The following is a 22,818-nucleotide window of genomic DNA, read 5'->3' as shown; positions in this document are numbered from 1 at the left end:
CAAATTCAAAAAGTGAGGGGTCGTGCAGGAAAAAAAGATGAGATAAGAATCGCGAAGTGGAGGATCTCGGAAAACTGAACGTTTCAACTGAAATTGATCCGTGAAGAGATAAAAAGTAAAGCTCTAAAAAGATTCCGCGAATTTGAGGAAAGGCAGAGCGCTTTCAAGGAAGCGTCGTATTCGCGTGTTTATTTTGCACAGAATTGTAGTCGTACGAGAGCGAGGGAGATATCGACGTCTGCGCGTCTCTAATGCGGCGCATACAGAGGGAGAAAAACGACAGAGATGGAAGGATGAAGGAAGGAGAAAAGAGGAAACTAGGAAACACTGAAACAGTCCAGCCAGCAGAGAATCAGAGAGACCGACGGAAAGCGACATTAACGGCGGCGGCGTGCGGCGTTCGACCGCGAACGCTCGTCGCAACACGCGTTCTTTCATCCTTGTTTATTGTACAAAAGAAGGATCCTTCATATCGGAAGTAGATTATTAGAAAATAAATATCGAATAAAACTAGTACGCCCGGAAAACTGACCTCGTCGAGCGATGTCGGAGAAGTCAAGGAGGCGCGCTCGTCCTCTCGACCACGAGATCGCGTGACAACTGAGAATCACGTTAATCAAAGGATTTTGTTTGTGTATCTTCCTTTCTCAACCTTTTTCAACATATATACTCATACGTGTATGCGTATATGAAGTTATGAATAATCGTACCTCTCGATCCGGACTAGTTCGATTGCCGGAGAGTGACACTTTGTGTGCAATTTTATAATCATGAATATCCGTCGACTGCCCGGATTTGTTTATCACTACAAAGTTCTCGCTGGCTCAATACTCTTGAGTTTTTTTCTCGTCATTTATCTGCTCCTTCACTGGGGTATTATGTGCACGAATCTGGAAGCTCGAAGGCACGTTTCTAATGTGGTGAGATATACGACATATTTTCTTAGTTATAGAAAGAAATATTTAATTTTAATAGCACATTGGATATTTTATCGGAAAATTTATCGGAATCCACACGAATTTTTTTTCCAATCAACCGCGACAGTATTTATGCGGTGTTCAGGGAAAGATCTGCAGATGAAATACACACATATATTGCAGACAACAGAATCGCGTGCGCGGCTTGGACGTTAGACTTTCGCGCATGCGCGAGTCATATCTGGCGCGTTGAAATTCACGAATTTTCGATAGTGTGTGCAATGAGGCTCTTTTTAATATTATATTTTGCTCTTAATACGTTCCAACTGTTCATAGTTAACTTATTATAGACGCGATAGAAAAACCGACGCTTGACATAGTTTTATTTTACGTAAGAGTTCGATCGAGCTCCATATGTCCATCACGCGACGTCGCGCGCCCCGTTCCCGCTGTCCGTTTCAATTACACTTCATTCTTGTTCTTTCTCACTCGGTCTTCAAATTATAGAGATGTTGGGACGGTGCGTCATCAATTCTGATGTTGCAATTTCATGCACGAACGACATAAAAGTACAATTGTACCGACGAATACTGTGGTCCCACGATGAATTACAAAATAACCTCGAAAAAGGAAAATCATTTTTAACCGACATTTTCAAATTCGAGCGTCTAGAGCAGCTACGCACACAGTGGTTATTCTCAGGAAATCGGCAAACATGTGTATCGGTTTAGTATTGAAAAAAAGCGTCGTCAATCATCGACCACAATATTCACTTCGTTTTGTGTCACTTTTCATAGATGAACAATTTCAACATTCCATTGCCAGATTCTCGTTTATTTTTCTGTTGTAAAATGAATTTTGCGATTTCTGGTAAAGATCACTGCGTCATGTTACTTTTTTCGGTCGAATAAAATATGTGTTTTTTTTTCAATTACTTTTACTGTGCCTACGCGCGTCCTTGTTCATTCCATCACTTTAACCCCATTTTGCTTACGTCCAATTCCATAACCTTGATTCGAACGTTCATATTTTTACCGGTTTCTAAATAAAAAGCATCACGTGAGAAACTGTCTCCTGCTCAGCTATATTGATACACTAGCCGGTGCGCATGGTTAGTCGACAAACAAACCATATGCGCCGATCATGCACGCATCCGCCATTGTCGCTCGTTCGAACAAAATACATAATTTTAATAAAAAAAACCATATGAATAATTTTTAATTGCACATTGTTCTTTATTCATCAGAGATAAATGTGTAACTTTTTTGGTTTTTTCGGAATTCGGAATATCAAGCGTGTCCGTGTATACGGTTCACTACCCCCCCCCCCCCCCCCCCCCCCCACTCCTCCCGCTCGTACTACGTACGCGCGCTATGAAAATTGTAAATAAACGTTTCGTCCGAACATTTCAAATTTAGTCAAACTCGTTCAAGTGTTATGACTTTGATTAACCCCGTCAATAATTAATAATAATAAATAAAATTTATTCCATCGAAATTTCATTAATTTCGTCTTGGTAATTTACGATCTTGAGAACTCATTTTTTATATTTTTGTCAAATTTTCAATTTTTTTCATACTGTTATCCAAATGCTTCTTCAACTAGTTTTCAAAGGAAACAGTCAAGACGAAAGCTGGAGTAAAAAAAATTTCATTTTTTGAATTTTGAGAGCAGGAAATAGAAGCTTCTTCTACTCTCTATTGTTACGTCTTGCGTACGTGAAAATCTTGTTCCATGCTAAATAACCCATAGAAAGTGACACTTTTCTCTGCGGAAACATGCACGGAGAGAGTAAGAAACGACGCGTCAAAGTGTCAACCCGCTAATTTCTAATTTGCGGAGTGTTTTATAATTTTTAAAAATCTCTGTCGACAGTGCAACTCGCACACCGGTGGCTCGGCTTTGGGTATACTGTGCGAACCGCTCTGTTCCGAACGGAGCATACATTCGATGGCATGCGAATCTCTGCACTCGGGCAAAGAGGCCGTTTTCACTGCTCATTGGGAATCGACTCGGCTCGTCTTCAAGGCGGCAAGGTACAATTTTGATTTTATTCATTTTCATTTTTCTGATTTTTTTTTTGTTCTTTTTAAGAACGAGGACGAATGCAGAGCAGTACGAAACCCTTTTCTGGCTGGACAACTCAGGCACTCGTCACTATCCGAACGAGAAAGATTTTGGCAACATGATAAGAGATCTCGTTCTGAGCAAGCTGAATTTCACGATTCTGGATAACCAAATACAGAGGCTCGGACGCTTGCGAACTCATCGAGTCGAAAGCGACGAGGCTAAACGGCGTCTCGAGATGGAAAACGTGTGGCAATTGCTGCAGGAAAACGAGTACGTCATATCGATCGTTTACGAAGACCGAGACGTTTTTCCACAACTGATCGGTACCTGCGGAACTTTCTACGCGGCCGAATACGTCAGACCGATCGAAACACCGACGACCATACTCGCCCTTTCGGACTCGAAACCGGAGTGGGCTAAGAGACTCAAACTCGCCGTCATGATCCTGGACCTTCTCGAAGAACTCGAAACCAATTTCCCCGAACCCTTCTTCCTCTGTGATATCAAAATTAATCACTTCGGCTTACCCACCGGCGGACAAAAACTCAAATTTCTCGATCTCGACGCCGTCTTTCCCAAAAGCGTTGTTGGCCGCATCACAGCCGATGGCAAAAACTGCCAACGACACGAGGACTGCGATTATTTCGATTGCCGGTCTTTTTGCTCTGAAAACAAAAGGTGCGAATCGCCGGTTGTCAACAATAATTTACAGGTAAAAAGCTGTGTGCATATTTTGACAGTTTTGATTTTGACACATAATACTGTGTGACCATCGGAATTTCAAATCGTCTATTCGCACCATTTTTATGAATAAAGAAACTTTTTTATTTGCATGACAGTTTTACGAGTGAAAGAGTCAAAGTATTTCAAGCTCGATGAAAAACTGTCAAACCTCCAAGAAAGTGTCCTGTCGCGATTCTCGTGTTCAAAAATTCGATAATTTCCCAGCACAGCTTATTCACCATTCAATTATTCATCAACGAGGACTGCAGGTTTCCCTGAAATCAGCCGAAAGAAAATTAACGTTAAAAACAATGGAATTTCATAGCAATTCTCAAATTTTCATTTCGCTCTGTGTTTTAGCATGAACAAAATAATTGCTTCGTAACGTCTTGCACTTATTTTTCTCAACGGTAACCTTTGATATCATATCGACAGGAAGCATATAAAAATATTCCTTCTTAATAGATAATACATTGGATTGCACACGTGCAACGTTCTCGCCTTTTGACCTAATTCATGAGCCATTATTGAGACTAATATTTGTGACAAGCTCGAGCTAACCCAAACAAATCTAAGTGAAAAAGTTAAGGGGATGAGTAAATTTAATATCACGATGTTGACCCCTGTAGACTTTGCTTGCGCATAGACCGCCTGTTTTAATTGCTTTTCTAAATCATATTCTCTGACATAATATATTATGAACAGGATACGTTATGAAATTATCACTTCCCTACTGTCTGACACGTTCAAGCCTGTGACATGCATAATCTCTGATCAAAATACACAGTCGTGGCTCAATGCTGACTATTAAGGAAGTTGAGGCTGTACAGTCATTTTTTAAATTAAAATTTCAATGGAAAATTAATGAAAAAACTTTCCACAGAATTTTGATGGATTTTATAGTGTCACAAAAATTAGGGAATACTAATTTTTCCCATTCTCGAGTAGCCCTTAGTTTCAAATTTCTCATCAATCTCACGTACGAATACGAGTACGAATTTTTTTTTAAATACTTGGCGTCAAGATGCTGTCGCATCTCTTTATTTGAGGAGTACAGATTCGTTACGAATTTTAAGAAAGAAATGTTACGAGCGAAGTTGTTTTGGAAGTCCTCGAATAGAGGAATTATTTAATTTTCATAAAACATTGTTTTGCCTTGCAGATATTTTTTTATACGTCAACGGTTCTTAAATTGTTTGGGTTTAAAAAAGCTGAGAAGCATTGAAAATGTTTATTATTTCAAAATTTTAAATACCTGGAGATAAAACACAATTTCATTTTCAGATTGTATGTGAAAAGATCTTCCTAGGTTGGACCTTGTCAGGGACAATAATTATTCCTGGTCTGTTAATGTCGGAGCATACGTCCAGCAGCTTGGCTGTGTTATTGAGACAATGCGCAAATCCTGCTGGTGAATCGAACCGTTTACCCAGAGCAGCAGTTACCGATGCAGCCAAAACGAGGCTCTACAATATGCTCAGTGAAATGGAACAAGAGACAAGTGCTTCCGCATAAAACTCAATATCCAAAGGGTGTATGAACTTCGTGCAAATATGCATTCACGATACTTGCTACTGTATCAACGAATTTTGAAAATTTGCCTTAATAGAAAATAATCGTTGCTTCCGTTATAGTAGATAAGAAGTCGCTTCCTTTTCAATTTTTTTTCTCATTCACTTTTGGCCTTAGTTGGCACCGAAGCATTGAACTTATTACTCTCACATAGCCAAAAATTTAGGATTTTTCAATGATATACTGACAAATGTGCAAAATACTTCTTAGCATAGCTCAGATACTAATTTATTTTATCCGTTTTATGATCTCGAACATAGTTTATGTCAGAATGAATTATTTATTGATATTGTTAGGTTCAGTTACATACACTGATGCGTTATACCAAAGAATATTTTTTTATGTATGAAAAACTCGTTCGAGAATGAAATGTAATTTCCTCATACGAGTTGCTCCATTCAATTAGTAATTCGTTTATTTATAAACAATACGTTGTGCAGTAATAAATTAAATTTTCCAATCGTTTTGTCTCGTGGTCTCATTTATCTCGTAAATACTGATCATCTGTGGCAACGATAGAACAACTATGAAAGGAACTGTACATAACCTTTAAAAATGCGTCAAATTTATAATCAATTCTAATCATTTTTATTCGTGGTCCATTTCGTGGAATTATTCGTTTGGATACGTCGAAAAATGTTGAAATGTCAAACATGAAAACTAGCTACCGGAAAATTGTCTTCTGGAAAATGCGCTCCCAATAAATTTACTTATAGTCCCTGACGGGTCAGCAAGGTCCTGAAAAAAGTGACAGAAATTCAAAGTGACGAATTCAAATTCTTCGGTCTTCGCGCTCCTGGCGTTACAAGCAAGTAGCGTCATCTTGGAGCCAAAGTTCGTATCCGCATGTCGAATTCGTCGAAACTTTTTTTTCTTAACTTTATTGCTAGTCTAGATTCTGTAAAGATACGTTAGTCAGTCAGTGGTTGCCCATCGCGCAACGAAGGTTACCGAAACTCATTTTTGTCTTCATTGAAAAAATAATTTCCAGCCGTCATGGCTGAAGGACCGAAAATTAATATCGGACTCTATCCTCCGGAGTACAACAGAGCTCTGCACGGACCATACGACCCGGCTCGGTATTATGGCAAACGTAAGTAGAGACAAAATCAAAAAAGGAAGACCAAATGTTGCTGTACAAATTTGATTTTTACTCCAATGAGCACATTTATTTTGCCTAAAACAGCCGACACTCCCTTTGGCGAAGTGAAACTCGGCGAGCTCATAGCTTGGTTTGGCCGCCGTCAAAAAACTCCATCCAGTCTCGCTGGTCTGATTTCAAGAGGTACGGTTTTTTCCTTTTAATGTCAGCACACAGCAGCCATTTCCCAAAAAGTATTGCATAATGCCGATTACGTTACGATTTATACAAGGTTTTTCCCAGTTCTACAATCTCATTTGTATGAAAAATTCATCACACGGAGTCTTTATTTTCTTGGCAAATGTTGTTTCCTTAGTTAATTTCAATGTTAAAATACAATTATTGAATAAACATCTAAAATCACACTGTGCATGCGCACGATGCGCACGCACGTGCAGGGGTCCATTTGTCCGTCCGCGAATCTCATTCGTATTTTAAAAACTGTTAGTTGACAATTGTGAAGAACGTTTCTCTTTCGTCGATCTATTCGAACACCATTAAAAAATAGTTTATTGCTGGTTTTTTATTCTATTAAAAAATATTTCGAAAATTTTAGATTGAGTATGCATAAAAATAGGCTCAAAACTACTTTATTGTGGATTTATCGATTGAATTTTTTAAGTTTGCATTATGAAATATATTTTCTCTCAGTTTAGTATTTTAGAATTTTAAACCTCTGACAAATGGGAATCAGTTTTGGAATAATAAGGGGGAGATGACAGAAAATTGGAATGATTGTTCCAAGGCCGAGGATTAGTGAAAAACTCAAAGTATCAATCCAATGCAGAGTCTCAATAAGAAAACAATGCTCGAACCCTGCCTTTTTCTTGTATACTTCAATGTAATGTTTGCTTGATGATTTTTTTCTCCATACAATTTCTCTAATAATAAGTTTGTCCGGCCCAATGAATATGCATACGCATCGTGTTCAGTTTAGAAACATTCGTATGCTTGAGCATATTCAGTGTTATATTGTGCCATGATTAACGAGTAAGAAGTGCAGATTTTTGTAATCTTGAAAATATACGATTAAAGATTGTTTAGCATACGATAAATTAGGTTCAACCAGATGTCAAAAGCTGATTTGTAATTTTTGTTGGAATCGTCATGGATGCTCCATGAAAAAACGATTCATCCCTTGAAATTTGGATTGTCATAACAAATATTGAAGAAAGTGTGGAAACTCATTCGTTCCCATGAATGTTTTCTCATCATTCATCACATTTGCTGAATGTACAATTTAACCTATTTGCAGCTTGGTGGCGTTGGCAACATGCCTATATACTACCCAAACGTACAGGAATCGCTCCTTTTGCTCAATTCACGTGTGCAGGAATGGCATTCTTCTACTACCTCAATTATGACAGAATTAGTGAGTATTTTTTTTACAATCCTTCCGGCAAATAATATCAACCCACTTTCATGTCACTAACGTTGATTTTTGCTTTCAGAGCACCACAAGAACTACAAGTACCATTAATGAATACGGTCGCCGAAGCCCTGTATCTGCAATCACGTGATAATCTCCGATATATCAATAGTCGAGATTGTACGGTGGAACATTGAGGCAAATAAACTCCAGCTGAGATAGTGTAAAATTATAATATACGCATTGTTGAACTCACCTGGTACCAAAACTTCTCTCTCTTTCTCTTATGTGTCCAAATTGTCCCTCCAAGATTCCAATCAAAGCTTCATGAAAAATCTCTCACACCCCTCTTTTCAACTAGAATCCCTATTAATTCATGTTTCCTTACAGATACATCACATTCAAATATCACAGACAAGTAATCCAGTTTTTGAATAACTGTAAAGAAAGATAGCTCAGATACGTAGGAACTCGTGATCGCACTACCGTGGCTTTCAGGTTCCCTGCCCATGAACGGTTTCTGCAATGCCTGGACAATGTTTTGTGTAATGAGAAATTTCAGAAGTTCTTTTGCGTCAACTAATGACAACTACAGCAGCAACTAAACAATTGCATGTCGCTTACCCATCCACGTCAGATCCTAAAACAGGAATGGAAAATGAGAAATGTAATTGTGATAGAAGAAACAAAAACAAAAAAGTACATTCAAACTTTAAAAATACCTTGAAAAAACAATAGTCGGTAGGAAAAAAGTTGGCTTAGAATTTCAGTTTTCATTTATGTGCTTTATCTTAAATAAACAAACATCTGCTTAGAGATAATGTTCACTTTGGTCCGATTCATGGTCAGCTTATCTCAATTGAATTCAAAATAATTGGGATTTTTTTCGAGATATTTCTAAATATTTACTTGAATGATTCTGTTTGTTTCAAAAGAGTTTCTTATCGATATAATGCATAATGATTATTAAAATTGTACAATTTGTAGTTCAGTAGAAAGCTATTTTTCCTGCCTGACATCTGTAATTTATATATTTTTATAAACAAAAAGAATGTTTGAGAGCAGAGATTCTTTTGCAAATATTTTTCACGGTGGGTATAATGATTGTGCGATTAAGGATGTTTGGTACAAAAGTCTAAATAATTAGAAATTGATCAAATTTGGTGATAATGTTCTTCAACATCAAGTGCGAAAACACAATTTTTTTCAAAATTTTCTTCTGCTTAGTTATCGAGTAATTACGCATTAAAGCAGATTTCTTATGCCCGGAATGTATACCTATATATATGGAAAGGCTATGCTTATACACGTGAACTTTAGTGATCAATTACTCGATAACTGTACAGAAGAAAAATCTTAAAAAATTTGTATTGTTAAATTTGGCACTAATTTTTTTTGTTCACCAAATTTTATAAAATTCTGATTATTTTGAAATTTTTTATGTTTTTAGCATGGTTTAGCATGGCAACATTATTGTATCGCCTGTACCAAATATCCTTAATAGGCTTGGCAAAACGTTAAACAGGGAGGGACACAACTATATGTAACATTTGAATGGTAAGGAGACCCTGATATGGATTCAGTGAAAGCTAACAAACGAAAACTTCCGTAGTTTTTTTCATTATTAATTATTACGGCAAACTTTTGATTTTACGACATAATTCTATAAATTTACACTTTCTGTACAAATAGCTCAACAGCAAATGACTAACAATATCTGAGAAATGGTAAAAAAATCATTAACAGAAAGGTACACAAAATAATCAATATATACGGAGAACAAAATGTAATTTTATAGTTTTAAACTGTTTTCTTTGAAACTTCGTTTCACCTTCATAATTTACATATATGAGACCGTGCATATATAAGTTCGAAAAACAATAACTCATTTTTCATGATAAAGACTTGGCTGACGAATTTTTCTATGACTAATGATGCGACACTTTTGGTAGGTATTTATTTCTATACACTTGCTTTGCAGATTTTGCTTTTATATTGTAAATTTTCTGATAAATGAATTCACGGTACCCTCAACACTGTATGAAAGCCGTCCTATCGATGAAATGAAGGACGCGCCATTTTTTTTTACGTGTATAGCGTCGAGTCAATATTTTGTTACATTGTTTTTTTGATGTATCTGCAAGGTCAACCGTCAATATCAGGCCTTGCGCACTCATCTCTATACCAATCTTCGATGAAAAGAATTTCGACAAATTTTACAGAATTAATCACACATCAATTCTGTAAAATCATGTCTAAACGATAGACTTAGTATTAGTAATATAGAGATTTTGCTTAGAAACGGTTTTGAATGATTTTTATTATTTAAAAATATGTTTTCCAGTGTAGTAAACAATAGAAAAAATGGTATACAGAGTATACAGTACAAGGTGTTTTGGCTGCAGCCTGCAGTAATAATCTAGAATGACATTGCGGCGCCACCTGCACGATCAAATTGGCAGCGCCATATTTCGAGAAATTTCGGGAACATCTGGTAGGTTCGCAAAAGATTGGATATTCCACAGCCGATTACAGCCGGTGTCAGTATCTCGCTGGTAGTCGAAAGCGCTGGTTCATGGGTAAATTTTCCGTTACCCGCGGCCCTTCTGTTTAACGTTTATCGAGTAATTATCTATACTAGACCGTGAAATAATTGTGTTCATATTCAATCGTACGAAAGTGCGAATAAAAAAGAAAGAGGTTCGCCAATTTCTATTGCACGCGCGGGTGAAGAGACAATAAGTCTATACAATTTCGTTTTACTTAAGTATGGAAAGTCCGTTACCTCACATAATGGAGGGTAGCGACAGTGAATACTCTAACAAACCAAAAGACAGGTTATTGAGCCTTCTCGATCAGGTGGAGATGAGAGTGGAGCAACTACGTAAGGATGCGGTCAGACTCGAGGAAGAAAAGGACGCTATGCTTACTACTCTTGATACACTGCGCAACAACGAGATGCTTATCGCACTCGAGGAAGGTTCGTTTTTTGTTCATCGCTATACCACCGGGAAGAACAATACTTGTGACGTCTTTTTCCTCTCTTCGGCTTCCTAATGTAAATTCATATAATTTCGAGGTAAATTTTGCTTCATTTCTTTCATCAGGTGATCGTGATGATGTTCTACGTTATGCTGACAGACTTTCCATGCGATGTCTCACTGTTGACGTTTTAGTCAAAATCACACGTGATCAGATCCAAACTGATGCTCTCTATCAGGTATGAATGTTACCTTTCAATAGCCATTATTTCCAATCAATTCATTTCCCTCTGTGAATCATCAATTCACTAACATTGTTTTTACATAAGGAAATATGGGATCTGAAAACTATTTACCGTCATCAGTTTCATTGACGAAGTAATGAAATGTCATTGTTGTTGGTATATAGGCTCTTTCTAGACATCGGAATACATTGGTTTCATATGGAAATTAATAAACTTACATTAGAAATGATAAGTCTCAAATATCGGTTTTCGTATTTCATTCTAACAGAGTTGAGTATCAAATAGAAATACTGAAATATTAAGTATGTTTGGAAGGTTAAAAAAAAATGCAATTTCAATTCATGGACATGGAAAAAACAGAATTGGTTCACACAACTGCTTCTGTCAATTCATGCCAAGCTTTTGAATGAATTTGTTCTATGTAAAATTTATCACTTTCCAATAGCGGTGCTTAAATTTTAAGTTTTCTTTAATTCTCTTTGAGGTTTTTACATTTTAGGTTGTTGAATATGTTGCAAATTTTCTTGTCAAATGATTTGATCTGCTTAGCAACATCCTTGGTTTCCAAATATCTTTAACTTTTTGCCTTCATCTAGTTTTGAAATAACTCAAAAACTCGAATGTTTCAACTAAAATTCCCCGAGCCGTTGGAATGTTTTTGAATAGACCGAAATTTTAATAGGTTATATTTTTCTAAGCATTCATAGAACCCATAAAGAATACTGATTTTGAGCAACAGGAAAGATTGATTCATATTGAGGGTTTATGGGTGCTAAGATTCCTTGACATTCATCGATACAATTACAGGTTCTTGAATTTTCCCCTACCTTTGGTATAATAACATTTCACGAAAATGCTTCCAACCGTCCTGGTAAATGATCCTATGATTGAGATTTTCTCTGTAAATGATATATTTTCTCGAGTACAATGTACCATGAAAAGATTATTTCAAATTATTTTTTATTCTATGTAATTTGATTGAAGATTGGTCCAAAGTGTTGTGATTAAAAAATGAACACTTTGCGCCTTCCGCTCGAAATATGGATGAAAAAGCATTAAACAACCGAAGACCCGAAGTGTAACTTTGTCAAATATGAAGTTAACGCGAGACTTATTGCTTTTCAGGTAAACGGATTGATTGACACTTTAGTGGTTGGATTGAGAAATGATCCGTTTGGGACTCGACAACGCTGCGCTGCTTTTATGAATGCTTGTTCATCCCACGGTATAGGACATTCGGACAAGAATTTCGAATCTGCGATATTGGGTTGTACCTTGGACGATCAGAAGCGAGTTAAGAAAAGGCTTCAGGGTCTTCTCGACTACATCGACAAGATGCACACGATAGAATTGCAATGAGCGTAAATTCGTCATCGAGAAAAAGCGTTCGATCCGCACTACGCATTTTTACTACCAAACGGCCGACTTCGTTAAGATTTAACAGTTTGTATGAAGAAGCAACGAAATTCGTTTAGAATCGGTTGTTACCAATATGAAGTGCGAAAACGGAAGAACCAAATCTGCCCACCGTGGACAAGTGTGCTTTTAAAACAGCCGTAATTTTCTAAGTTGCGAGTTACGATAGATGCGACGTTACTATTTCTACTATTTCCTCTATGTTCTTGGCTCGAAAATCAAGATAAAATATAACGACATTGTTGCGAGAAAGACAAAAGTTGATTAGTTATCAAAGCCCCTCGTGTCGTTCATAACTTGGATTATTACATTAAATTTGCTCGTAAAGACAGAAAAACGATTCCAGTATTTGCGTCAATATCCTGAAGATGGATTCAGTAAGGTTTAAACCTTTAGTCACGTCGATTAATTCGAATCTTTAACATCCTTCAGATTTTGGGCATCTTTATTAGCACGTTATGCAGCGCCTTGAAGTGCGCGTACCCTGAAATATTATAATTGTTATATCCGTTAATACGATATTGAGAGAGGAAGGGCTGGCCATTTATTTATTCATTGTTACACCTTACGTGACCCGCCAAAGCAGTTGCTTCATTTCATCTCACAAAAAATGTTTGAATTTTCTGCTGCCCACATCCCACCGTTTCCATCGCCGGGACTCGTCGATTATCGATACTTTCGTCTCTTCTATTTTGTCTTCTCAATATTCAGAGTAATTCCTTGTCAATAAACAAGAAAAATGAGTTTGTTCCAAAAATACCATAAGTTAAGCCTTTGAGGCTGATATCATAAAAGATTCACCGTCCGTTTGAAGCTGGTACTTTTACCGCATCGAGAATCAAAGTCCGTATATTCCATGGGGAAACAAATCGTTGCGACATTTATACAATTTTTATCGTCATCTCTGTGATAATAAAGATTTTCATCCTGAAGATAAGAGTGTGAGAGAGGTGATAAAAGAAGCATGCGTATCTTGCAGAATAGTTTCCCCGCTTTTTTCTTCTACATTTATAAATTGTCTGCTTTCAAGAATTTCAGACTCTTGGTTTTGATGATCGTTTTTTTCTCTAAAAATGGTGCGTGTCTTCGATTGCGTGACGTAACAAAAATAACACGGTGATAGAAGTCTGTTGTCGTACACAGTGGGGGGATTTCGCATAAGAGCCCACACTATAAGCCAAGCTTGAAAGAGAGAGGGAGCGAGGGAGGGGGGGGGGGGAGAGGTATATTGTGGCAGTGTTGTGCGAAGAATGATGGCGGTCGTAGGCAACAGCGATGGTGAGAGACGAGATGTACTGAAAAACACGAGTCTACCATTCGGGCGTTGACTTACGCCTCGAGGCCTTGTGAAAGGTGAAGGCCGTGTTCCACCAACAGCGGAGCGCCTCTGCGCTACACTCACACCAACTTGGAACGTCACTGGTCATACTCGGCCCTCTTGAAGCCCGGAAGCTGCGGAGATTCTTTTTTTATCCATCTTCTTTTTCTTCCTTACTTTACGCTGCCAAACTCGGTCATCCTCACACGTTGTTGTTCGAGGTCGTCCTTCGCTCCACTTACTAATGACCACTTCTATGAGTCAACAAGAAATCGCAACGAGCTCCTAGTGTACAAGCACAAAAACGTTTGATACTTGCAATAAATGTTGGCGCCCTTTCGACCGGATGATTGGATAGCTTAAATATTTGGAGATTAATTTTGACTGAGATGAAGAAAAAATTGTCCTCAAAGTTTCTTGTTGAGTGTGTGAAAAATGATGTAATTTCGAATATCGACAAAATTAAAAAAAAAATTCAATAATTGTACTTCATTTAACGAGCACAAGAGAAATACTTACCTCAATAAACAATTAAGCGAAATAAATTAATGATCGACGAGTCGCTTTTTTACTTTTTCGAAATAAAAATATCTCAGCCCATTGTTTGGATGGATTACAGCTGAAGCGCCCATCCATTTCGACGGGATTTTTTCGCCTCTTTTTATTCACTCAAAAAGTCTACTCGTTACGTTTATTCGCACTTAAGTGTTCTTGAAAAGCTCTCATTGAATTGCGTCACGAGAGCAAAAGAGCGTGAGTCTATAAACTATTTTAAAAGGGTAGAAAACTTGAAATTAGCGTTAAATAAAATTGCTGTCCGAAACGAAGTAAGAAGTTTGATAAATACGTGTAATAATGCCTTGAAAACAAGTGTATGCTAATAAAAGTAATAATGAAATAAAACAAACATATGTACAAATCCTTACGGCGCTACACTGCAAACTGCAGTGATTCGTGGACGGAGCAGCGCGAATTGGTCGCCTTCCTTTGAAAAGTTATTGCACGCTATACATACACTCATTCACAAACACAAATGTCGAAATGCTATAATACTCTCAGACCAATACGTTTTTCCGATCATTTCTCTACCGCGGGTAACCACGTCTTTTTTGGTTCTTACGTTAAACTCCTCCCTCTATCATGGTGCTTCCAAATAATATGTTACAACAGCCTGCATGCGCTTTTGACGAAGTTTTTTTTCTTGTGATTCCGCGGTTTGCCACCGGGTCGGAGAACTATCGTTCCGTTGGCAGCGTTGCGTCCACACATGGATTCGTTGGGACTGAAAGCGCCTGAAACGTGAATAATTATTATTTTTAAGTTTTCTCCATGTTTTATTACTGTTTTTTTAAACATTTTTAAAAATTATTCTCGTTCTTTCGCCTCGAGCGAGACTAACGTCGATGAAAGTTAATGTAATCACGAGTCGAGAATCAAGTACACCCTCTCATAAGTGTATGTTCGCCCGTGATGAATAATAAATTGTGAATAATTTGCATTCGAAACGCAGAGCGATCACACGTTGACCGAATTTTCACGTATTTAATCTCGCCTTCTCAATCAATACAGGCGAGTCTTGACGGAATTTCTAAATCGGTTGTAGCCGAGAGGCAGAGAAGGTTTTTGTCAGTTCGTGATGTGGTCAGTATTCAGAGGGTGACCAAGCGGTGATCGATGACTGATTCGCTTCTAGAACTCGACTCGCTCATTCTTATTTCTTTCTTTTCTGAATTTAGCGCTCGTACATGTATTATTAATGAATCACGCGGCACACCGGATACGCGAGCAGCCTCGCCGTCTTTTTTCTTCTTTTCTCTCTATTATTTCTCGCTCGCTCGCTCGCTCGCCCTCTCTCTCTCTCTGTCTCGCCCTCTTGCGAGGGTTCCCCGATTGCACGCGAGCACCGCACGAGTAACCCCGTGGACGAGTCGGGATTCGAGGAATGAAGAGAAAATAAAATTGAAGAAAAGAAAATAACGAAATACTGACTGATGACCGAGGGTGACCTTGGTCCCGAGGAATAACATCTCAAGTCGTCTTGAAAATCGTCCTCGCATCGTCGCATCTCTATAAGACATCGGGACGCCAAATGCCTGAACACACCGACAACGCCAACGTCTTCTTTAACCGAGGTACGTAAGAGCTTGCAACCGAGCGCTCTCCCGAGTCTCTCCGCCTCTTCACTGTTGATGGAATTTCAAAAAATCGTGTTAAAAACAATAAGCATCGTCCCATCGGTGTAACATAAATTCATTTAATTTTATCTGTATAAAACTGTAGTACGTGGCACACACGGTATAAAAATATTTTAATGGTATTTACTCACAGATCGATAACGCACTCGTCCACCAAGTCAATCTTGTTTTGAACGAGAACCGTTGGGATCTCGCCACACTCGTTCTCAACCTGGAACGTGATAATCAGGCCATGAATATGTGATCGTAGAAGCCTCGAGGGTGGAAGAGGGAAAGAGGAGACGGCGAGTAATAAAAAAAATTCAAGAGACCATTCCAATACGGTGGCGTTCATCGATTTTGTTAACTGACGGAATCAGCATAGTTCAAAAATCTCTTTCCCAGGGAATATTCGTGTCCTGGGACTCTTACAGAGTGTCTTTCGAATCGGAGCAGAGCTCCAGAGAGAGGGCAATTGAAGCGTGTGATCCTCAGGAGAAAATTAAGTCATTTTTGACGAGTGCGTCCTTTCAGAGTATCGGATAATTGGAAATAAACTATTGAGCTCGTAGATCGGAAGGAGAGCGATCTTCCAAGTCGATTGGTATATTTTCCCCCTGCTCGAGCATCCCAAGTCTCCATTTCAAAATTCATGGGCTATCATAGCCAATATACGAAGAAGTAAAATACACTGACAATTGATTTTGCAGTTGCGTAATACGATCAACGGGGGTCGTTTTCGTCCGGCCGAAAATTTCTTTTCGAAATTTGCTCGGTATTTGACGGAAAATAATAAACTATTAAAAATAAGAAAAAATAAAAAATTTCCATTCTCGCTTCAAAAGTACAGTCCGAAGATGAATCATGATTTTTTTCAGATTTTTTCATCGACAATTGCGAGCGTGATAGCGCGCGGACGAAAACGAGCGCGGTTCACGGAGCGAGGGTGTCTAAAAAACGTTCACGGATCGAGGGTTAATTTTTAGTCAACCCCTCTTAAGATGATGGACCAGTCGGTAATCACAACCGTGAGTGCGAGAGAGACAGCTGCAAATTTTGAAAAGGAAATTTTTCCACATCGTTCGCCTGATCGAAAAAATAAAAATGTCATCGGATTTTTGCGATCGTGCTGCGTACGATGACATTTTTATTATTTTAATCGGACGAACGATGTCAAAGAGTTTCAATTTCAAAAATTCGAGGTGTGATTACCGACTGATCCATCATCTTAAGGAGGTTGAAGCGTATCTTTTGTTAAAACTATTTTCCAACTTTGCACATTAAAACTTTTTAAACAGAAAGCTTAAGACAGTATTGAACTTCTGGCGGGATATGCCGATGATTCACCATCGTGTGAAATTGAGATATTTATTGTTGAAGTTTGCAATTTTTTGAAAGCTTCCATAAGAGCCCATGTTTAACCTTGTCATTTTCAACAATGAATATCTCGATTACCAGGCGGTGAAACCTCTCCAAATTTTCCACACATAATTAAGCGCTGTTTAAGAAGATTCACGTAAATTTTCAATTCATTAATTTGGAATAATAAAATCTAATGTATTTTTCGTATGATGTCCTATATATATCGCTTAAACTTCCTTAAGAGTATGGATCAGTCGACTAACCTCACTTGGAATTTTCGAAATTTAAATTCTCTGACACAGTTTGACCGATTAAAAAAAGGCTCTGTCAGCCTACGCAGAACGATGGCAAAAATCGACTGACAGAGCATTTTTATAATCGGTCAAACTATGTCAAAGAATTTTGATTTCGAAATTTGCAACTATCTCTCTCGCACTCACGGTTGCGATATATCGACTGATCCATCCTCTTAAGGGTCCGTGCATGTTTAGCCTCCCTCCCTTTGACAACGTTAAGGAGTTTCGGTACAGGCGATACAATGCTGCCATGCTAAACCATGCTATAAACATAAAAAAATTCAAAAAGTTTAGAATTTTATAAAATTTGGTGAACATATTCTTTAGTGCCAAATTTGACTATACAAATTTTTTAAGATTTTTCTTCTACACAGTTATCGAGTAATTGATCACTAAAGTTCACGTGTATAAGCATAGCGTTTACATATATATAAGTATACATTCGGGGTATAAGAAATCTGCTTTAATGCGTAATTACTCGATAACTAGGTAGAAGAAAATTTTGAAAATATTTGTGTTTTCGCACTCGATGTTGAAGAACATTATCACCAAATTTGATCAATTTCTTAATATTTAGACTTCTGTACCGAAACTCCTTAAGAGGATGGATCAGTCGGTATATCGCAACCGTGAGTGCGAGAGAGATAGCTGCAAATTTCGAAATCAAAATTCTTTGACACAGTTTAACCGATTAAAAAACGGCTCTGTCAGTCGATTTTTGCCATCGTTCTGCGTAGGCTGACAAAGCCTTTTTTTAATCGGTCAAACCGTGTCAGAGAATTTCAATTTCAAAAATTCCAAGTGAGGTTAGTCGACTGATCCATACTCTTAACTATCAAATATCAAAGAATGTATTTTGGTGCCAGAACGAAAAAAAGAAGGTTGAAAAAACAAGGGAACGAGTGCGTGCTCAATGTGCTTAAAAAACTCGTTTTTTTCATAACGTAAAAACGTTCGGAAGAGGAGAGAAGTAATACGGCGAATATCGGGCTGTATGCACCACCTTGAGCTTCCAGGAAGGTATAGCATCGAAGGAATCTCTGTCGGTCGCCGAGTAAGCGAGTACACAAGCGTGAGCTCCCCGATAATAGGCCGCGGTAATAGCGTCGAATTCCTCTTGGCCCGCTGTGTCCCATAGCATCAATCTCACATCCTCCCCGTCGACTCTGTCAATGAAAAATTGAACAATCGTGTATAGTCTATTGAGAGAATAAAACAATGGGAGGTCGGGTATGCGGAGAGAGAGCGCGGAGCGAGCGAGAGAGAGAGAGAGAGAGAAATAAATACATATAATATGCATGGAAAATACGTATATGAAGCGAGAGGAAAAGATAATGCTTGTACGAGAAGATATATGCATACTATTTTATATATGTACATAAAATCCCACGACCCTCCGAGTCTCGAGCCCGAATATAATCGCGAGAGCGCGCGCGTGGTGCTTTTCTCTCGTAATGAGAATCGCGTAGGCAGTCAGCCGAGCGAGTCTCTTACACGGAGCTTATCGGGTAGGTGCGCGCATTCCTTCCTTTTTCCCTCAAAGAAACTCACTCTATTCGACTGCTATATTTCGAGCTGTAAATATTCTTCCCAATTCTCGAGACACTTTTACAGTCTACGAATATTGAAAGGGGAAAAATAATCTCGATATTCCGTACGTGTGACATTTCCGGTGAACATATACTTACTCGATTTCGCGTTCTAAAAAATCCACGCCTATAGTCTTCTTGTATTCTCGCGTGTATGTACCCTTGCAGAATCTTTGGATCATCGAGGATTTACCCACCGCTCCGTTGCCCACTATCACCACCTGGAAACAATTGTTCACTGTTATTTAGATGCGAGACAGCGGGACCGTCGTCGAAACTCAATCGGGTTTCTAGCTCCCGATTGTGTACGGTTCATTTTTCAATGTGAAGCAACCGTTTTTCCGCGTGAGCTTTGCTCAAATTTTTCATTTGTTGGTACGCGACGACAGAGCGCCAAACACGCTCAGTCGGTAACAACGTTAAATTATTAGCTATTCCGCCTATCACGCACTTTGTATAACGACGTGACTCGGTTCAGCGGTTTTTTTCTCGAAACAATAATCTACGCTGTAGTGAAGTTGCATTCGCTATTTAAATCATGGTTGAAGCCTCTACGCAGATTACTCGTTGCCAGAGCGCTATTTCATGGACTGCGGCAACATCGGTTTCAAGTGAATTTTTCGAGATTTGTACACAAATGTACAAAAATAACCGGGCTGCTTTGCCGTCCATAAAGTTACGCCCCTCTAGTTTCGAGCTCCACGTTTATTGGATACAACTATCCGAGGCGACTTCGATTACTTTCATTTTACGTGTTCGAGGAACACGTTTAGCACTAAAAATTGTTCAGAATCGTTAAAGTCACCATCAAAGTACATTTCGGGGTTCAAACTCACATATTTGTTTGATAAGATGGGCGAAAGGGGAGAAGGTATTAGGACAGAGTTGTTGTGCAAAAGAACTAGTTTCAGTTTTCACCACCGTGGCGGGACCGTCGTTTTTTTTACCAACGGACATTTGTGAAAAAAGTTATCGTGACATGTATTCATTCGTGCGACACACAATATTGACGAGTCATTACGAATATTGGAAAAAATAGTCTGTAAGAACTTGTGTACGCGTACTATCTGCTTATGGCGAGAAAGTTAACGGTGGTGACGTCCTTCGTACATACGCGTTCGGCATTTGGCTCTCTTTCTCGTGCATAGTATAGAGGAGAAACTAAAAGACAGGGCGCGTCGCGCGTCGCGAGAGACGACGGTGTAGCCGATCGCTTTGACGATCAACCGGCAAATCTTAAAATCTCTCCGCCGCAACGTATGTATCGAGAAAAAAAGGGGGGTTTCCGGGCCAACGACGGGCCCGAGACTCCGCGCGCATCTCGAATTATCTTCTGTCGAACGGCGGATAACGGTCCTCCGTTTACGCAAATATATATGACACGTTCCACATCGAACGAGCCACTTCATTTTGGGTCATCGTTTCATAATTTTGGCAAATTATACCAATACGTGGACAAATATTGAAAAAAATTCACAAAATCATATTTACATGGAAAAATGGTGATAAATGATAAAAAATTCAATTGTATTCGTGCTTTTTATTCCACATACTTTGCAAAATGTTTTTCACATCGACTCGAGCCGTCATATAATATTTTCACTTCTAGCCGAGCGAATTTAACGAAGACATTTATTCCCCACGCCCTGCAAATTTTTCATGCCGGTTTACTAGCGCGGTAAATACTTTGCTCTATCGTCAGCACGCAGTTTTTATACAAGACAGGGTTGCGAGTTGTAAACTTCGATCGAGATTGGAGGTGACAGCCCTTGACTTTGTACTTTTGAACACAACCGGAACATTATTTTGAGCTTACCGGATGCTCTTTCAAATGGATTGACGGAAAAAAACACCCCATTCGTTCTCTGCGTTTCTACGTAGACCATCGTTTTCCTATTTTCACTTAAAAAAGGCACAAATTTTATTATAACGACTTTCTTGCGAGTCGGCTGTGACTTTGACAAAACAAATCCAAGATTCTTCCGCGTAACGCAGAGTTCAGGAAAATGTCATCACAGTGGGACGTTCCGTTGTCGAGGAACACCCTATTAACCTATATATATCGAGGATAGAATGACTCGATTCGCGTTTTAAGTCGGTCAACAGTACACTCGTGGAGTGTACAAAAGTGATCAGAAGAAGATGCCTGTCTCGCTGTCCCCTGTGCACGCGCGTGTGTGCGATCATCGGTGAGAGATTGTAAATGTCGTGTAAGAAATCGAAACAAACCGGTATCTCGTCAGCCAATTTGGAAATGGTGTTTTAACGGAGAAGCAAGCATACTAAAATCGTAATGTAGTGCGTACAGTCACTTTGGTATTTGGTCGAAAGGGAAGTGCTTGAAGAGGGCACGATACGTAATTACGTGTATGAAGAATCATCGAGGAAGCGAAAGAGCGAGTGAGGGAATGAGAGTCGAATGAGTTTTCGGAAAAACATTCTCGTATTGATAAGTGGAGCGCGCGAGAAAATTTTTCGACAAATTAGAATGCAACAGTGACAGAAATTGCTGTACACTCGTTAGATTATGAACCTTGAACAAGAATGTGGAATGAAAATGGGTTTTGTAGTTCAGACAGTACCTTGAGTGATATCTCGAGTTCTTCCTCGCGCATCCTGGTCGCAGCGGTTGTAGCGGCAGCGTCATTAGCATAATAGCGTATCCAGAGTTTAAGAATTCTAGCTTTCGAGCTCGTAATACTCTTCGTGGCAGTTGCAACGAAAGACACGTTGCCACTCGCGACTATCGAGTTGTTCGACGAGTAATGAATTAATGTTTTTCCGAACGTATGTTGCACGCACGAGAATTTAAAGAATATAATCTTTGGCGATAAAATACGTTGCCGTGCGCTTAATCAGTTCTCGAGTCCGGCCGATCGAGCTCGTACGTGTAAAACGGTACGAGATTCATTGCTTTCGGAAATAGCACACAATATCCTCATTTATATTTTGTTCGTAACATAACTTTTATTTACGCCCGACTAATAAACTCGATGTAAAGCGAGTGAAAAAAATTAAATATCGTATGCGTCGAAACCGAACGTTTTATGACGGCAGACGAAGATCGCGTGTTGCATGGGAGTTACACTGCCGGTCGACGTCGACGCTCCGCTCCCTACTGATTCCGCTCTCGGAATTCTCGATGTAGCACTGGCGGGACCCGCGCAGGCGAGAATCATTCTCGACATGGGTAAGCGCACCTGCTACACTATGAACAACTTTTCGAGCACGAGAACCCCTTAGAGGAAGAAAGAATATGAAAAGAGCAAGCACGATGGGGCGAAGAGAAAGAGCGAAAGAGACGGCCGGAGGCGGCGTGCGTGAGCCATATGGGAGAAGCTCCTCCCTCCGCGTAGCAGTACGGGACTTTCGCGTGCCCGGTAAACCCCATTGAGCCCCGCAGGTAATAACAGTGTGCTGTCCTACCGAGGGTTAAATTCCCTTGCCGGTAATAAGATATTTGACACCAACCAGGAAGGATAAAACAGGTTTTTTAATATCTCTATAAAATCAAACTTTTTTACATATTTCTCCTAATTTATCAGACTCTATGAAGTGAATATATAAAAGCGTTTGAAAAAAGATCATCGACAAACAAACGCCGATTTGAAATGTTGACGTGTTTTTTTGGAAACGTCGAACTGC

General features: G+C 39.0%; 5 protein-coding genes and 1 long non-coding RNA gene across 9 annotated transcripts in view; 4 read left to right on the top strand and 2 right to left on the bottom strand.

The window, feature by feature from the left end:
- LOC122405613 (uncharacterized) overlaps nucleotides 1–9,019 on the bottom strand; it is a 38,728-nt gene extending 29,709 nt beyond the window's left edge. The window contains exons 1-4 of one of the 4 annotated variants that reach the window (XM_043410535.1): nucleotides 8,515–9,019; nucleotides 8,417–8,432; nucleotides 8,279–8,321; nucleotides 8,049–8,158 (exon numbers count right to left, since the gene is read on the bottom strand). The gene's annotated coding sequence lies outside the window, so the exon portion shown is untranslated. Of the gene's footprint in view, nucleotides 1–532; nucleotides 575–710; nucleotides 834–8,048; nucleotides 8,433–8,514 lie in introns of those variants that run through there. The other 3 variants (XM_043410534.1, XM_043410536.1, XM_043410539.1) reach the window with 3 other exon arrangements.
- aln (allnighter) lies at nucleotides 771–5,744 on the top strand. The gene is made up of 4 exons (XM_043410554.1): nucleotides 771–920; nucleotides 2,793–2,953; nucleotides 3,012–3,699; nucleotides 4,995–5,744. The coding sequence occupies exons 1-4, from the start codon at nucleotides 771–773 to the stop codon at nucleotides 5,223–5,225; spliced, it is 1,230 nt and encodes a 409-aa protein (XP_043266489.1). The 3' UTR covers nucleotides 5,226–5,744.
- ATPsynF (ATP synthase, subunit F) lies at nucleotides 6,185–8,027 on the top strand. Its single transcript, XM_043410566.1, has 4 exons — nucleotides 6,185–6,375; nucleotides 6,469–6,567; nucleotides 7,679–7,795; nucleotides 7,875–8,027. The coding sequence occupies exons 1-4, from the start codon at nucleotides 6,279–6,281 to the stop codon at nucleotides 7,901–7,903; spliced, it is 342 nt and encodes a 113-aa protein (XP_043266501.1). The 5' UTR covers nucleotides 6,185–6,278; the 3' UTR covers nucleotides 7,904–8,027.
- A 1,329-nt stretch (nucleotides 9,020–10,348) lies between the features above and the next one.
- LOC122405629 (BAG family molecular chaperone regulator 2) lies at nucleotides 10,349–13,366 on the top strand. The gene is made up of 3 exons (XM_043410561.1): nucleotides 10,349–10,772; nucleotides 10,900–11,012; nucleotides 12,144–13,366. The coding sequence occupies exons 1-3, from the start codon at nucleotides 10,562–10,564 to the stop codon at nucleotides 12,375–12,377; spliced, it is 558 nt and encodes a 185-aa protein (XP_043266496.1). The 5' UTR covers nucleotides 10,349–10,561; the 3' UTR covers nucleotides 12,378–13,366.
- A 1,221-nt stretch (nucleotides 13,367–14,587) lies between these two features.
- On the bottom strand, nucleotides 14,588–22,322 carry Rab23 (RAS oncogene family member Rab23). The gene is made up of 6 exons (XM_043410559.1): nucleotides 21,756–22,322; nucleotides 19,273–19,394; nucleotides 18,588–18,750; nucleotides 16,079–16,158; nucleotides 15,742–15,935; nucleotides 14,588–15,044 (listed from the first exon to the last, which is right to left on the bottom strand). Exons 1-6 carry the CDS (start codon nucleotides 21,786–21,788, stop codon nucleotides 14,914–14,916), a joined length of 723 nt encoding a protein of 240 aa, XP_043266494.1. The 5' UTR covers nucleotides 21,789–22,322; the 3' UTR covers nucleotides 14,588–14,913.
- On the top strand, nucleotides 15,748–16,505 carry LOC122405634 (uncharacterized). The gene is made up of 2 exons (XR_006259792.1): nucleotides 15,748–15,884; nucleotides 16,081–16,505. It is a non-coding gene; the product is annotated as an uncharacterized lncRNA (long non-coding RNA).
- Nucleotides 22,323–22,818: the final 496 nt, after the last annotated feature.

The sequence above is a fragment of the Venturia canescens genome, chromosome 1, assembly GCF_019457755.1.
Source record: "Venturia canescens isolate UGA chromosome 1, ASM1945775v1, whole genome shotgun sequence".
Classification (NCBI taxonomy): Eukaryota; Metazoa; Arthropoda; class Insecta; order Hymenoptera; family Ichneumonidae; genus Venturia; species Venturia canescens.
This window is presented reverse-complemented; position numbering and strand designations above follow the sequence as displayed.